This window comes from Actinia tenebrosa, unplaced genomic scaffold (assembly GCF_029948245.1).
Source record: "Actinia tenebrosa isolate PJP-AT-01 unplaced genomic scaffold, QUT_ActTen_1.0 PGA_scaffold0__85_contigs__length_37466705, whole genome shotgun sequence".
Taxonomy (NCBI): Eukaryota; Metazoa; Cnidaria; class Anthozoa; order Actiniaria; family Actiniidae; genus Actinia; species Actinia tenebrosa.
Window position 1 is genome coordinate 11,735,250 of NW_028292569.1, and position 17,314 is coordinate 11,752,563.

A 17,314-nucleotide genomic window follows, 5' to 3' on the forward strand; every position below is an offset into this window, starting at 1 on the left:
GTTTGGACCGTCAAAGCGCCTTTCAATTTCATACTTACCTGTTTTCCTGAGGGTAGGGAGAACTTCCTCTAAAACCCAATCCTGGAATGTCTCTGCCGTTGGCATCTTAGAGCTAAATATCAACTGATACAACCCAGATTCAGTTACGTACAGGGAATTAGGCTGTGAATAAGAGGGGAGGCGATTCACCTCCACTCTAAGTTCGCTAAGCTTTACCTTGTTTTTATCGCGAACATGCGCCTTAATTGCATCTTTTGGGCGCTCGTAACCCAGCGCTAGCGCCACTTCCTTTGCTTTGAAGTACAAAGTTTTGCCTTGCACTATGCATTGCAGTTTGGTTTCGTTGTTTTGAAATACGCGAAGCATTGTATATATAACATATTTTTTATGGTCATCAATAGGCAACACTCTTTAGCTGATTCATTTCTACGCTCAGTTGCGCGTCAGACACCACGAAAACGTAGCAGTTTATTTTGTCGCCGTCGCCCGCACTGGCGTTTTTGGTGCGCTTGATCTCCAATGTTATGCCATCCTGCGTATTTACTAGACGTAAGCCCTGACCGTGCATAGATTCGTCGTTGATGGTGCGCATATCAATCCACAGCGCGTACTTATCATTAAAGAATTCCTCAGGGCTAATTTGGTCGCCAAACTTGCGCTTTGCCTCCCTGTACACGTCTGCGGGCTTTATCCCCTGGGAGTAGACCTTGTTTGGAACGCCGTTTATGTTGACCCCCACGTTAGTAATGTTGGGGTTGTGAAAGGCCTCGGAGTCGCGCTTACCGGCCTCGTAGGGTTTGGCGAACACCAGCATCAACCCCGTGAGACTTCTTCGGGGGAGGTTAATGCTTTGGTTGATAACCTCATCCGTCTTATCCAAGAAGCTAAATGTCTTATACATTACTACGTGGTCGTAAAGGAATGCCTTTCCGGCGCTATATGCCATGCCAGCGCTACGGGCCAGCTCTTCGCTGTATACCGTTTCGTACTGCAGCTCTAAGTTGGTAATAGAGTATGGGGTTGTTGTGGTAAGTGCAGTGCTTAGCCCACCAATGATGTTATTAGCATCTGCTAAGGTTACTTCAAACTGTAGCTCGGATAACTGTCTTGGGTAATACACACCGTGATTCGTAATCACTTCAAAGTCCAACGGTATGACATACTTACTACCATAGGCGGTCTTTATTCGCTTTGCGTCTGCCACTGCGGTTTCTCCGCTGCCGTCAGTAGGTTGCGTTTTCGTAGGTGTGCGGACCTTACGCAGGATAACACTACCAATTCCTTGTTCTATCCTTTGCGCGCGGTCAAATGCTGTTAACCATAAGTCTTTGTACGTGGTATACAGATCGTACCTATTTAAGTCCAGCAAGGATTCCCCGGCGAACTTTACGCGCATCTTAGAAACGATGTTGCGACCCACGTTGTTAACGATAATCCTTTCATCCGCAGTGCTGGGCTGCACCGCTAGGTCAAACCTTAAAGCCAAGGTACCAGGAACCAATACTAGGTTATCCGTTAGGCGGGGCACGCCTACGTACAGGGTTTCCCCTGGCTTAGCGCTGCTGGGGGTAAAGGTGACCCGGTGAAAGGTGCGTTCTGCTTTCAGTCCGCCAACCTGCTTAGGTAATACGTTGGGATTTAACTTTGAGCTTATCATATATAATGGAAGTAGAAGGAACGGATCCAGACTTTGACCCCACCACTGAGGAAGGTCAGGCTGACATTAACGACGGTGATGAAGAACCGCTGCTTCCCACCCAACAAGTCGACGATTCCCTAAGTAATAGAATTGTAAAGGCCCTAAGACATCTCAAAGCACGCGAGTACACGCTTCCGCGTGAGCACATAGAGCTTCAAAACATGGGCGAGCCGGAAGCAGCCGCGCGGGAAACCGTAGAGTGGGCAGCGCGGGAGCTAGAGCTGCGCTACGACAACTTTGATGCTGACGACGTAAAGCTCACGGAAAAGGGAAACAAAGTCCTCATAAGCGTCCAAGACTTAAGATTTCCCGACAAAGACCGCTGGACAAAACCGCAAAACCTCTTTGATGAGGAGGGCAACGTTAGGGGTGACGTCTTGAGATTAAGAGGCTTTCAGCGTGCTACTAGAAGCCTGTTAGAAAGGCTGCACAACTTAACCGAAAGGACCAACGCGGAAAAACGTGCCGCGGATCTGCAAAGGGAGTTAAGAGAAAAAGATGTAGAATATGCAAAGCAAGGTCAGCTACTTGCCGATGCTGAAAAGAAGTCCGCCCATCAAGATGAAAAAATAAAAGAAATAGGAAATCAGGTGGATCAGGCCCTGCGCGAAAGAGACAAAGCACGGGAGGACTTAGGAGAAGCCCAAAGCTCTGGCGCCTCAGTGGAAGCACTGCGGGAAACGTTGGAAGAAAGGGAGGAGGAATACATGAAGCAAAACCAGCGGCTTGCCGACGCGCATAGGAGGGAGGTCGAATTTAAAAATCAAGAAATAAGGGAGCTGGTAGACCAAAGAACCCAAATTCGACGCGAAAGAAATCAAACTCAAAGGGCTCTTAACCTTGCCCTGCAAGAGTTGGATCTAATTAAAGACGATACCGATAACCTACAAACCACCATAGCCGGCTCTTTAGTGGAACGGCGACGGTTAATGGCTGAAATCAATACTAAGGAGGAACAAATCCGACAAAGAGATCAGGTCATCGAAGACCTGAAGGGGCAAATAGAGCGGCAGCAAGAAGTAATCGAGGACCAAACTCGTACCGAGGAAGAAAGGGAAGCAGCTCAAAAGGAAGTAGAGGCCCTTCAGGAAAGGGTTGCGGAATTACAGGCACAAAAGGAAAAAATGGAAAGGGAGCTGGGGCTTACCACCAAGGAAAAGGTAAAAAGAGCTCTGGTGAAGTATGGTATTCCGCTGGCATTTGCGGTTGCTATTAGCACCGTAGTAGGAGTAATCCTTAGCTCCCTTAAGGCTACGGGTGCAGGCGTAAAGAAATTAGGCAATGGACTAACGGACTTGGGAAAAAAGATGGCAGCCGGTCTTCCTGGGCTGCTGGGTTCGGTTGTTTCCTTGGCGCTTAGGACCGGCGGAGAACTGTTGAAGTTCGTGGGGAATAACATTTGGATCCTCGTAGTAGCTATTGGAGTGGTACTCCTGAAGAAGATGAGGGGTTGATCTTATCCTCGTGTATTACTGGGGCTTATCGTCGTCGGGCGCCCGAGGCGTCCTCGACTGGGGATAAGTAAAGATAGTATTCGCACCGCCTTGATAATGCGGAACTAGCGGCAGCACACTCATGGTGCTAATGGGCTTATGGCTCCAGGGTTTGTCGGGAATGTCGCTCCCGCCGACGTAATTTATCCTTACATTGCCATCGTGGGGGAGAATTTGCAGCTTAGCATATTGGCAGTTGGCTATCATATGAAAAGTAACCGGCGTTAAGTCTTCTGCACTTAGCGGAGGGGGCTCCGACGAAAAGTGGGTCGAATCCCTAGTATTGACCTTTGTCCTGTAAAGTGGCAATGGGTGGTTATTCTCGTCAATGAGCCTAAACCCCACATTTGCACCATTACCCGTGTTAATGCTAATAGTGCATATTATCAATCCCAAACCTCCAACTTCAACCCACATTCCGATATCAATCCACTCATTCCCTTCGCTATACGCCTTTTGGTCTAGACAGTAAGTATGCATATATACAAGCAAATAAATTTGCTTCTAGAGACTAATTACCGTAAGAGTGCTAATGGTAGCGTGGTTGTATACCGTATCTCTCTGATTTTCTATGCTATTCACGCAAACGCTCCCGGTGTCATCTACTCTTATCTGCAGCTTTACCTTCCCATGGCAATCAGCAACCACGTGGAAAGTCCAAACCGAGATGTTTTCGGCGCTGCCGGGGTTGGGCTCTACGGAAAAATGCGTAGGCTCCCTGTTGTTTGTCTTTTTGCGCATAGGCTGCAGTATGCCATTGTCATCCAGGAACCTAAAGCCGACGTTGACGTGACTACTCGTGCCAATGCAAATACTACAAAGGATTAACTTCTTTCCTGAGTAGTTCAAATTCACAGACATGCCCGTGACATCAACCCAAGATGCTTGGGTGTATTTTTTCTCGCCTGTGTAAGTCGTATAAACGCAATCTACTCCAGTTACGTAGGGGTTGTTCATCGCCATATATAATAGCTCAGACCAATGCTTGCAGCTGCTAGACCGGCTTTTAATAAGTTATGGTCATATTCCTCAGGTATCGCAGGTAGGACCTTCTTTGATGGTTTCTTAACTGTGGGTAGCTTCGTTTCATGTGACTTTTTTGGCTTCTCTACGAAGTGAGGAATGTTCCTAAGAGTGTCAGAGTTCACGTCGTTCACCCCAAACTTCATATCCTTAGTAGCTCGCTGCAGTTTGTTGTTGTATCCTACTACAGAACCAGTATTTATAGATAAGTTACTAGGCATTAACCAACAACCCGGGGCTACTGCATAGTCCAACCTCGCCTTAGAATTTTGTATGGCTAGTTGGTAACGCTGTACGCCCTTGCTAATGTCGCCCTCCAAGATTGAACTTTCAAATAAGATCAAGGCTTCGGCTCGCGTTTCTTCTGCGGCGCCAGTATTTCCGATTATGCTGGATCGGGTGTTTACCTGAGCTCCAAGGATGGAATACACGTAAGCTTCTATGCTGCGGTTCAAACGGGCAAGACCGGCTTTGTTTAGTCCTTTACCTTCTGGGGGTATGAAATTAAAGTATTGCTTCGTTTGCTCGTCGTTGGTAATCTTGATAATCAGTGGATTAGCCCCTGCATACTTACCGCCCTCGTCTTTGAACAAAGGTCCGTCTCTAACTTCCTTAGTGGTCTTAGCGTTTGGTTCAAAGAAGGCGCTACTGTCGTGAGTTTCTTTGTGATACCCAGTGTTCCATCGTAGATTCAACGCATGAACTTCCTTATCACTTAGCTCGTGTCCACCAATCCCCCAATAAGCCCAAATATGCCCCAGACCATTGTTAGCGCCGGCAGTGCATCGGAAATCCTTCCCTACAACGTCAAACTCCTTACAAAGTCTGTTATAAGCCGGAACGCTGTATTTATTATCTCTTGGATAAAACGTGACATCTCCCGGCAGCGCAATAACACCCATTTCATGCAGTATTCTTCTAACCGTGAAGTGAAAATGAAACATAAATATTGAATTCTTCATCAAGCTTGCGCTTACACCGCAGCCGCTAGTGGCACACCAAACTGCAAAGTTTAGTTGCTGCGGCCAATAACGCATGTTAGGACCACTTAACCATTCATGAGATTCCTTAGCGGTGGTATGAATAATGGGTACGTCTTTGAAGATATCCCGCACCTTTAACGGAAAGGAATGCTTGTTAGAAATCCGCATGTTCAGCGTTAGGTCCAAGCTTGGTTGTTTATCAAATGAAACTGCGGGTATCGGATAAGTACTGGTACCAAGCAATAATTCCTTTGACCAACTGGGTTCAACATGCGTTGGCGCTGGCGTTGGCTTATGCATTGGCGAATGCTTCAGTTGATCGTCTATTTGATTAACCAGCGTAGGCTTCAAATCCTCGTTGCTGTACATCCTAGAGCCGTTATAGTAAATACCATCGGGTCTTCTTTCGAACTTACTGGGGTCTGCATGTGGAAACATCTTCCTAAATGCTCTCCAATTCCAGTAATCCCGGTTGTCGTGATGTGGCTGCTCCTCAATATCATTCCCAAAAGCGTCGTACATTAGTATATATAATGGATGTTATACCATCAGCGCCTCCACTTTATCCTGAACTTCCTAAGGAACCGAACGAATTAAACGCTGAAAACTTTCGTCTGAATAAAGCGAACTTAATCCTGGCTTACTTGGAAGGGCAGACAAAACACTATGAAAAAGTTAGAAAAAAGTACGTCAGAGCCCGGAGTACGCTACATAAGATTGCGATAACTTCAGGGTCCATATCTGTCGTGTTAACGGGCTCCGGCGTTGCTACTTCGCTTACCGGACCGGGAATAATCGTTGGAGTTCCTTTGGCCGGCGTTGGGGCAGCTTGTGGAATTATTTCTGCTGTTGCTACGGGCATTATGAAACAGTTGTCAAGCAAAATATCCAAGCATGACACGACAATAGCTCTGTCAAGGGCTAAAGTAAATACAATTACCGATCTTGTCTCAAAGGCTTTGCGTGACAGAAAGATAGACGACGTAGAATTCTCGCTTATTCTGGCCGAAGAGGAAAAGTACGAGAAATTAAAGTCGGACATAAGGAATAAAAAAACAGTCGTAAGAGATCTTTCCGAGGAATCTCGCAAAAAGATCTACCAGGAGGCAAAAGAAGAGCTTCAAAGAAAGCTTGCTCAGTAAACATCTGCTTTGAAAAAAGCAAGACAGGATTCTATTTGCATATTGAACGCCGGCTGTCTGGTTCATATGCAAATTAATTTCACAATTGTGAAGGTTTTGATTGGCTGAAAACATATGACGTAATCGTTCACTATCTTCTTGGAATCCATCCTAACAGAGGGTGGTTGGGGTCAATTTTGTAAAATATTTCGTAAATTACGTCAGGGTAATAAGGAATATCCTTATCCAGCCGACAAAACATCCACTCGGCTCTGCTCATATCAGAAACCTCAGGAATAGACTTACCGGTAATTTCAGACAAAAGATAGGGAATAGCTTTGTAATATTTCCCTAGTTTTAATTTTTCCAATGTCTTCCGTAGACTTTGTGGGGTTGGCTCTTCCAAGTGGTCTATGATTTTCTTCTTTACTTCGTCGCTTAAATATATCGGATGTAAACCTTGGATATGACTCATCCAGTCCCTGAAGTATTTTATTCTTTTGTATGGGGTCTTCTTACGACCTCCATTGACGTAATATTGCTCTTTGGTAGCACAAGGTACGGCATTACGAATATTCTTACCACATTCGTAACACTGCGCTGACGTGTCGTCTTCTATCTGCATTTTCTTACCACAACAAATATACTTATTTGGTTTAGTAGGTACAAACTTGGGTTTCAAGCACTTTACACAGAAATCATAAACAAACTCTTTACAATCTTCGCACTCCATATATAGACTAACATATTTGCGCTGTTGCCCCCAACCACACTTGGAGTGGGTTGTTTCCGTAGGTGGATTTTTGACGCGGGTCTTACCCCGTGTTGAGATTGCGCTGGAACCCCCATTCCCTATACTACTTCACGTTAATTTTTTGAAGGCTCTCTTGATCTGCACTATGTTCAAACAAAAATTAAGCAGTATTTTTCTCGGCATTCAGTGTTGGTATATTACAGTATCTAGGCTAAAATGAACTGAAAAAAGTTTTTTTATATTTCAGAAATTAAAATTAAAAGTTAGCAGACTTAACGGGATATTCGAGTTGCTAACTAAAGATGAGCGTGAACCTTTATAACTTAGCATTTAGGAAGGGGGAAGTGTGAGAACACTTTTAAGTGTAAAAGGTACTTAGCTTAAGGCATGTTTACATGACTAAGAAACGAAATATGAAATTTCCATATCTTTAGGTAGAAGGTTTTAAAAAGTGCTAGTCTTACGAAAATGACACCATCCCTGGAAATTGTACCATATAAAACTGGATATGTAATATAGCTTACTGTCCAAATTCTTTTTCAATACGAGACTGGAAAGATGTTGCATTTAGCCGGTAAAGTTTGCCCACGTTAGAATGAGCTTGGCTAACAGCCAATCAGAATCTATTATATATAATCGCGCAATTTGCGGGGGGTCTAGAACAAGCTTTCTGGCGATGTTTCGCAGACGGTATTTACGAAGAAAATTCCGGATGTGACGCAGGCTACCAAATTTCGACTATTTTTGATTTAAAAACAAGCCTTAAACCAAGTCATGCCTTCTTACAGAGAATGCTGTAGAGTCAGTGTGAATAAAAAGTATGCCAGTTGCGCATATGACGTCACACAAATTAAAAATCGCGGACGAGCTTTTAACAATTTTCGGAAGTAGAATTCAGACGGGGAAAGTTTCTTTTTCGAACCAATTATTGTTTATTGGTGAACATTATAACCTATTCTTAGATCTTATTAACCGAGCGGGAGGTCTGTACGGGATAATCTTGACCGAGGTCGAAATGTACAGACCGAGGTCAAGATTATCCCGTACAGACCGACCAAACTCGGTTGATAAGAGTTTTATCATATCACCACTTTTCATTGAAAAGGACAAAATGTTTTCGCCGTAAGATTAATATGCGATCGGACCGGTTAATACCGGAGAATCTAGACCGCGATGCGATCTATCCAATCAGATTGCTCGATTTGCTAGTGTCCAGGCTCTAAGATTTACGGTCATATAATAAAAGCATATACAAAATCGGGGATTTTTTTGCGTTATTAATATTTTCGTAAGACTAGCACTTTAACAAAATGTCATTGGACTGATTACCAACTGCATTCAAGAGAACTTCTTTAAGCAATACGTTATCACTGGATCTGCGTTCGTCTTCGTCGTTCGTCTGGAGGCCGAATCTAAAAAGAAATAAGCAAATTACATTTCAATTCAAATTGCAAAAAATTCATTAACATTTCAACATTTCTAACCTTGTCAATTATTTTATCCCACTGATCTTTCAATTTCCTCCAGCGTTTAAAGCAAATCACCGCTGCTATCACAATCACAATCACAATCACAATCACAATCACCAACGAAATAATCAACGGAAGCAACCATTCCAGAATTTCATTAGGTGGGGAAGCTGCGAACACAATATCAAAATGTTAGAAAAAATACCTCCTCTCTCCGATGAACTAGTGAACATGTGAATAGAGGAAGCTGAGAAGAAAAGAAAAACGGTCGAACGAAGGAACGGACGAACAGTCAACCCACCGACCCACCGACCCGCCAACCAACCCACCGATCAGTCAGTGATTCTGTTGATCAATTTTTTTTCAAGCCGAAGCATTTGGTTCAAATCAATGAATTGTACAGACTGAAATTGGCCCAAATGCCAACAAACACTTATTTGAAATCAACAGAGTAACTCTAATATTTCCTATGAAGAGCATGTTCATTCTTACCAAGAAGTATATTCACTTACAATTACTTGTAGGTGTTAATACACGTGTAGTGGTCGAGGTTGGTTCTTGAGTGGTAGCAGACGGCTCTGAATATAGAACCATGATAGATAAATTGAGGCTTGTGAAAGAATAAATGACATAAAAACATAATTTATTGCTAAAATTTTTTATACTTGATTTTACAAAGTATTTCAATCCAAGTATTTGAACAATCCCACATAAGCAGCACAGATGTTAAATGTATACTACAACGTTTCTGCAATCGAGTATATATATATATATATATATATATATATATATAATAACTGTTATGGATGCCGCGTTCTGATTGGCTTGGAGCGCGTGCTTTATGAGAGCATATTGCACATTGATCATGGTATATATATATACATATATACAGCTATATGCATAAATTCTGATCCAACCAAGTATATAGTATATAACTATTCGTGTGCATTATGGGTAATGGACTCGCGGGCTTCAAAGCAGGATTCAAAGTACCAAAGCGTTGGTTGGCTTAAAGATAAGTTACCTTTCAAAACAAACTCCGCTTGTTTCAACCAGAAAAATAATTTTCACCCTGCCTAGGACTCGACAGTCGGCGTTATTTTCAATATAACCCGCTGTTTATTTTACGCTGTTAATTTTGATTAATACAAACGGCTTTAATGCAATGATGATTAATATTCAAACTTTCACTCTCGTGAGTGTTGAGTGAACTTGTTTTTCATAAAATTGCAAATCTTTTAATAGCTTGAGCGAAAAGAGAGAGAAAGAAAAATAAAATAAAAAGTAACCACAAAGAATTACTAAGTTATCAGAGGAGAAGTGGAAGAATATGCCTCTTTTAAGTAAGAATAACCTCCGTTTATCTAGAAATTATATTCAGCCTGTTCGTCAACTGAGATTTGACTGAGTTGATGCTCAATAACAATAACACGGTAGACTACGAATAAAGCAAAATATCCTATCCAGAGTATAGCTCATGAACAATTTTTGTACCACTTTTGTCATAAGTCATATTACCGACTCTTGGTTTTGCTGTCCTCGGAGTGTTTGATTGTTTTAGAAGGGCACATATAAATAAGCGAAGAACGAGTTCAGAATTGAGTTCAGCTCAACCAAAACTTCCAAGAAGAGCGATTTTAGAACTGATTTTAAACTCAACCAATTGCAAAACTTCCAATGTTTCACTTTACATCAATAAAACCGTTAACAATATGACATTTTTTTAAAATAGAGTAGAGGTATTAAAAAGTGAACACATAGTACCCGCCTCTTGACTTTAGCGCTGTTCATAAACAACACTCGGTAGGCCAGCCAACGCGTTGGTACTTAGCTTTGAATCCCGCGGGCCGTGTCTATTACCCATAATGCACTCGATATAGTTATATACTATATACTTGGTTGGATCAGAATTTCTGCATATCGCTGTATATATATATATATATATATATATATATATATATATATATATATATATATATATATATATATATATATACCTAATTGCAAGAACGTTGACATACGAAAATAGAACATTAGTAATTTAGTGGGATAGGAATTATATTAAAAAACAAAAGAAGATCACTGAAGCTGAACTTTTTCTTCTGTCTTTTAATGTTATCTTTTCTAACTAAATTACTAATGTTCTAATATCGTATGACAACGTTCTTGCAAGTAGGTGTATATTTCTTAAATACAGCCTTTTGCAAAAATTATGTACAAGTATATCAAAAAAAAAAAAATTTATATATACATATATATACAAGTATATCAAAAAAATATCAGACATGTCGGGATATCTTTCATGATATTTTTTTCAGAAAGCCATAGTGATAGACAACTCCAAAAAAATATCAGGGATGATATCCCATAATTTCAGATATGCTTTTGATATACTTGTATATATATATTGGAAGCGGCCATATTTTTTGCAAATGGCTGTATATATATTATAATTATTTAAAGAATATAAAACGGCGCGCGTGTCTATATACCGTGATATAAACACGATGGGAGCTGTAGAGCAAGAGAGAAGTCGTAGGGAAACACGAGGCGTAGCCGCAAACAAAAAGAATTCTGTTTGTTTGTGTGTTTTTTTAATTATTGTATATATAAATAAGTTACTCTGTACACAAGTTGGTATAGTGCTAAAACAATTATTATATACCAAGTGTCAGTTCAATTTTCCTCAATTTCTAATTTTCTTTTTCTGAACGTGAAGAAATTCGACTGTTTCCTGGTGACCATTCTGGGAGGGGATTATTATGTTTAGGACCGGGAATAACAAAACCGGAAGTCACGTGATTGAAAAAATATAAAAACGGAAACCAGAAAGCAACACATTAGAGCGCGCGTTTGCAAAAATCATTCACACGTTTTCTTTCACGAAACATCAAATTAAACATGGAGTCTTCCCGATTTTCTTGCCGCGGAGTGGCGGAAATATCCAAGTTACTAGAAGACAAGGATTCTACATCGACAAAAAAATCGACTAAACAAGCAGATAAGATTTTACGAGATTTTTTGTGAGGAAATATGCAAACCTCAAGATTTTGAAAACATGGACAAAGAAGACCTCAATGAACTGTTGAAATCGTTTTACGCAAATGCAAGGAAAAAGGATGTTTTGTTCTCTTTGACACCTGGTATAATAATAAAGCACTTATTTACTGGGGCCTCGGGAAAGCAGTATGTTTTGTGGTCCCTCGACCGCTGCGGTCTCGGGACCACAAAACATACTGTTTCCCTCGGTCCCAGTAAATAAGTGTTAAATATATACACTTGATTGCAAAAAGGTTGTAGCATACATTCATAAATATATCTAATGAGATGCAAGATATCAAATGAGATGCAAAACTTAAAAAGTAACTTATTTGGTCGTATTCATCTTCTATTGTATCATAGACATTAAGTATTGCACAAAGTCAAGTTAAAAGAGTATTTTCCATAAAATGTCGTTGCTAAGCAGTTGTATTTAAGCATGTTTTACATATTTTTTCTTTCAACAATGTTCACAAACTTACATAGTGTTAACTGATGTTGGTTAAAACCAATGATAAATGATGTATGTATGTGAGCGGAGGAGCGAGAGAGAGAGGGGGGGTTGTGGGGATTGCCAATGGCAAGTTATTTGAACAACAAATAAAACTGTAAATTTTACATAGTTGGTCCTCAAAAACTGGTTAAAAAGAAATACTGACTCACCTGCTTTTTGAGTTGTAACGGGTGTTGTCTGTAAAGTAGGTATGGTAGAGACATGTGTTTCGTCTAAATAGCAAAATTACCAAATTGTTACATCATAATACCAGCTTTAAGCATACGATGTTACGATGTTATAAAAGGTTCAAGCCAAATGATGCGTTACTTTGTTTGTTTACTAAAGTGTAATTTCTTATAGACAAAATAATAAATATTTCAAAGTAACTGAAAAGGTACTCAAAAACTGGTTAAAAAGAAACACTGACTCACCTGGTTTTTGGGTTGTAACGGGCGTGGCCTGTAAGGTAGGTATTGTAGAGACATGTGTTTCATCTAAATAGCAAAATTACCAAATTATTACATCATAATACCAGCTTTAAAATATACGATCTTAAAAGCTTCAAGCCAAATGATGCGTTTCTTTGTTTGTTTACTAAAGTGTAATTTTTTATAGACAAAATAATAAATATTTCAAAGTAACTGAAAAGGTACTCAAAAACTGGTTTAAGAGAATTCGAAATACTGACTCACCTGGTTTTTGGGTTGTAACGGCCGTGGTCTGTAAGGTAGGTATTGTAGGGACATGTGTTTCAGCTAAATAGCAAAATTACCAAATTGTGACATCATAATACCAGCTTTAAACATACGATGTTACGATGTTACAAAAGGTTCAAGCCAAATGATGCGTTTCTTTGTTTGTTTACTAAAGTGTAATTTCTATAGACGAAATATTAGATATTTGAAAGTAACTGAAAAGGTACTCAGAAACTGGTTAAACACTGACTCACCTGGTTTTTGGGTTGTAACGGGCGTGGTCTGTAAAGGTGGCGTAGTAGGGACAGGTGTATTAGCTAAATAACAAAAATACCAAATTGTTAGTTAAAAGTTTCGAGCCAAATGAAGCGTTACTTTGCATGTTTGCTAAAGTGTAATGCTTCTAGAAGGAATAATAAATCCTTCAAAGTATCTGAAAAGAATAGCATCATGCTCAAAGGAAACTGAAAACCAAATGGATAAAACCACGAATGCATACAAACCTTTAAACACACTTAAGGATACTGGAGTGCACTCCCTAAAGCCATGGCCTTGTGCAAAATTATCACGAACTGCAGCAACGAAAATATTCTCATCTTCCCTGGTTAGGTTGGATAGAATCCATAGGACGCAATTTGAAGAGGTGTTATACTCAGCGAACGTCCTCCCAAAATATGTCGAGTTCTTGAACTCAGGTGTCCAAAATACCGAGCAAAAAGGATCAACCATAGCAAGTTTCACTCTTGAAAACGAGCGCCAAGGGGAAACTTCTCCTCGCTTATATAAACCCCATTTGAATATGGCCTTTTTCGTCAAGTTACCACAGCATTCATACGTGAAGTTTGTACCTTCTGCTACTCTCCTCTCTATTACTGGGTTTTTCTGCCTTTTATCTGGCTCGGAAAAATCTGTAGATTGAAAAAAGCGAGTTACAAATAATGGAATGTACGTCCTGTCGCATGTGGCTTACTTCTTTTTAGCTCTATGCATAACAAATTTTCAGCAGAAATAGTAATGGCAAAAACTTGACTTGGATGATATGGCATCATTGACCTTCACTGAAGGTTAATTTTAGATTAATATAATCGATTGAGCTGTATGATAAGTAAGTGAAATATATTAGTTCGAAAGAATTAATGCGAAACAATATTTTAACTTCAGTTCAGTCTTAACATATATATATAGTGAATACCCTCACGAATACCCTACATTTCATATTCTGGCTGCGTTACCAGCGTGGTTGGTCCTTGTAGTGTAGTGGTTAACACATCGGACTAGAATATCGAAGACGTGGGTTCGAATCCTGCCAAGGGCATTTGATATTTTTCTCTTATTCTCTCTACTTCATTATATACACACCGAACGCATAATTTATTACTACTATATATATAGTGAGAGAGGTTTAAAAAAATGTATCTTTTTTTGTGGAAGGAAGATAGCAAGGCCACATACCTCTCAATGATTGAATCATCAAATCGTCCTCAATTTGGTTTGTTATGCATTTTACATTTTCCTTTTGTGCAGGACCTAATAAACAAATGCTTGTTAATTAAAAAAAAAAAAAATCAGTACCGTATTTACTCGTTTAAATGCCACACCTGATTAAACGCTGCCCTCAAATAAGAGCCGCACCTAAGGCCAAAGATATTAATAATTGCGCCCTCGAATAAACTCCGCCCCTAATAAGCGCCGCTTTCATGCATTAAAAGAATTATATTTTGTTTATTTTGTACGTGTGCATTAACTTTGCATTAAGTCACTAGATACTCATTATATATGTGGTAAACAATCCAGTTTTTATTTTAAATAAGCGCCTCCCTCAAATTAACGTTAATGCCGCATGTGAAACCCCAAAAATTTAATAAGCGCTGCGGCGCTAAAACGAGTAAATACGGTATTAATCTTTACAGATATACATTCATTACTGTGTTTCTGAAATCAGGTATTCTACACCTAATCCCAATATGGCGACCAATTTGAATAACTATTGTTCTAGACTGACGTGTATAATAGGCTAGTCAGTCGATTCGGTGTATACCTTATAATCAGATTTATTTTTGATATACTTTTTCATGTGTACAAAGAAAGCTTCTCATCATTTTTTATACCATCATCATATTTATATTTAACATATTTATATATACTTATTTCAATAAAGTTAGTCACCAAAAACCTAGAAAGCTGAGATCACTGAGGATCATGGGAAACAATTCATTTCGATCAAACAAGTAAAGCTTTTTTTGATACAAACTGCAGCTTGCAGGATGTTCAGAGGTGAGACTGTAACTTGTAACAGATATGCAAATCCATCAACAGTTATTGAGCGGTTGAAACATGTAAAATGTATCTGTCCATAATCTTGGTCGGCCTCAGCTTTGTATAGCTTTTCAGGTGACTAATTTTATTGAAATAAGTGTATATCACAAAATTTTGTAATGAGTGAGGACCAACGGTATTTTTTTATTTATCCGAAACACATGTCCCTACCATACCTCCTTTACAGACCACACCCGTTACAACCCAAAAACCAGGTGAGTCAATATTTCTTTTTAAAAAAGTATCAAATGTGAACCCCCACTTTAATATTTGTCAAGAGTAAATTTTTTTGTATGTGACTGTGTATATAACTTACCTGGATCTTCGAGCTTGGAATTATTAAAACAATCCGGATGAAAAAAGGTCAGAAACATGATCATACGAAATAAGAAACTCCTTTGCCAAGTCATCTTAACACAAGCTCTTGAGAAACGTCTAACTAGTCTAAAGATATAAGAAGAAGCAAAAAAAAAATAAATAAATAAAAAAAATAAATAAAGGATCAAACAAAACCAAAGTGATACCAGGAATGAGAAATAACAGTTTTTGGACGTCGCATGCATTATTCAGTGCTGTACAGCAGTATTAATTGTGAAAATATCTTTACTTTCTTGACTGTCACAGAGAGCAGAGACCAATAGATATTCGTCGTAATCCAGTACTTGTAGTTATTAGGGATTAAACTAGATATATTTCAGTGTATTGAAATTGAGCTTTAGAACCCCAGTATTACTTTGTTATTTTTTAGGGTGACGAAACAGAAAACTATAGTTGATATATATTAACGCCGACTAAGCCATTAGAAATTTATATATGGTATCTTTTAAGGTTCAAAAGATCAATAAAGCCACGCCCATTAAGAAGACATCGGGAATCTCCGACGAGCATCCCAAATACATTTATCAAAGAGTTCCTCTCCCCGGGCTTGCTATACTTGCTGAATGATGTTTTACTTGCTGTATACATAGTCTTTTATTCATGATTTGACCGGAGACAAGGAAAGGTCATCGAATAAGACCATTACTCAATCATGCTGCGTTGCAACTAATGAAAGTCTAATGCTTTTGCGGTACATGCGGCCTTAATGGTTAACTATAAAGACTTCAAAAGCTCAAGAAACCATCAGAAAGTCAAATGAGAGATATCAGAATACTGGTAACGGTAAAGTGGCCACGGTAAGTATATATTTAGAGTTCTTATGAATTTATTCGTTTCATTTCCAAAGCACGTATGTGACCCTGAATTACGCAACGACGCTTTAGAAAGCAATGGGTCTGATCTAACTCTATCTTACTACACGGATATCTTTCTTTCTAGCAATAATGATTACTATTATGAGTATATAGGCTTAATTGAGATTACCTTTGAATGTCGTTTTTAGTGTTTATCGTATTGGCGTTGATGATCTGACTTCTAAAATATGTCTACTATACCACGAGTAAATGAATGTAACGTCTAGAAACAGTCGCTGGAAAAGCCAGTCTTCGGTATGTACAAAATTAAACTCGATGGTGGTAGCTAAATGGTAGGAAAAGCGACTAAAGCAGAGTAAAAAAAAAATGATACGAAAAATCCGGTTCACTATAAAATACTGGTACAAAATGTTTTTGCAGGCCGTGTTCAATGAAGACTGAATATGCAAATGTTTGTCGTACAGCCTAGATTCTCGCTTTTTTATTGGCTGGCCATCGCATTCCCAATAATTATGTTTGGCGTCTTCGCCTTCACTTATACGGAACGATTGTAAGTGAAACTATGGGGGGTCAAAACTAATCTGACACATTTTGAAAAATCACACTTTGAATATACTTGGATAAAATATTTCAGCTTTCAAGGAAAGGCAGCCTAGTGTTTTCTTATGTGCTCATTGACCGGTACTTTAAGTAAACAAATGCTTATCTTCCGAGTTTTTACAATTATCCTGCGTAACTCCGGTATTGTTTTGAAACTTTTTTATTCAGTGACGGGTGGTGTAGCAGTGCTCATAAGATCTAAGCCTATTGGATTGATACCCTTGCTGTAAAACAAAAATAATAATACAATAGAAGGGGAAAACAATGCATTCTATTGTTTTATCTCACCAATCACAGTAGATCTTACAAGATGCTGCTACACTACTCTCAGTGACAGCTGTCATATGGAAATTCCTCTTTTCAAAAGTCAAACCATGATGGAGTTAGGATTACTAACCTCAAAATCAATTACTTTGAATATACAATTAATATT

General features: G+C 39.4%; 1 protein-coding gene across 3 annotated transcripts; it reads right to left on the reverse strand.

Annotated features, from left to right (window-relative positions):
• Nucleotides 1–7,290: 7,290 nt before the first annotated feature.
• On the reverse strand, nt 7,291–16,726 carry LOC148913487 (uncharacterized). 3 transcript variants are annotated; one of them, XM_089030749.1, is made up of 11 exons: nt 16,451–16,726; nt 15,405–15,532; nt 14,225–14,299; nt 13,276–13,680; nt 13,027–13,089; nt 12,770–12,832; nt 12,509–12,571; nt 12,245–12,307; nt 9,055–9,120; nt 8,558–8,712; nt 7,291–8,485 (listed from the first exon to the last, which is right to left on the reverse strand). In XM_089030749.1, exons 2-11 carry the CDS (start codon nt 15,496–15,498, stop codon nt 8,441–8,443), a joined length of 1,092 nt encoding a protein of 363 aa, XP_088886875.1. In that variant the 5' UTR covers nt 15,499–15,532; nt 16,451–16,726; the 3' UTR covers nt 7,291–8,440. The 3 variants fall into 3 exon arrangements, with proteins under 3 accessions (XP_088886875.1, XP_088886878.1, XP_088886882.1); XM_089030752.1 differs by lacking the exon at nt 12,770–12,832; XM_089030756.1 differs by lacking the exon at nt 8,558–8,712.
• Nucleotides 16,727–17,314: the final 588 nt, after the last annotated feature.

Coding starts and splice junctions, on each gene's coding strand:
- LOC148913487 (XM_089030749.1), bottom strand. CDS start 15,498: ATGACTTGGCAAAGGAGTTTCTTATTTCGTATGATCATGTTTCTGACC. Junction 13,090..13,275: donor ATCCTTAAGTGTGTTTAAAG/GTTTGTATGCAT, acceptor TTTGTTATTTAG/CTAATACACCTGTCCCTACT. Junction 8,486..8,557: donor GGGATAAAATAATTGACAAG/GTTAGAAATGTT, acceptor ATTTCTTTTTAG/ATTCGGCCTCCAGACGAACG.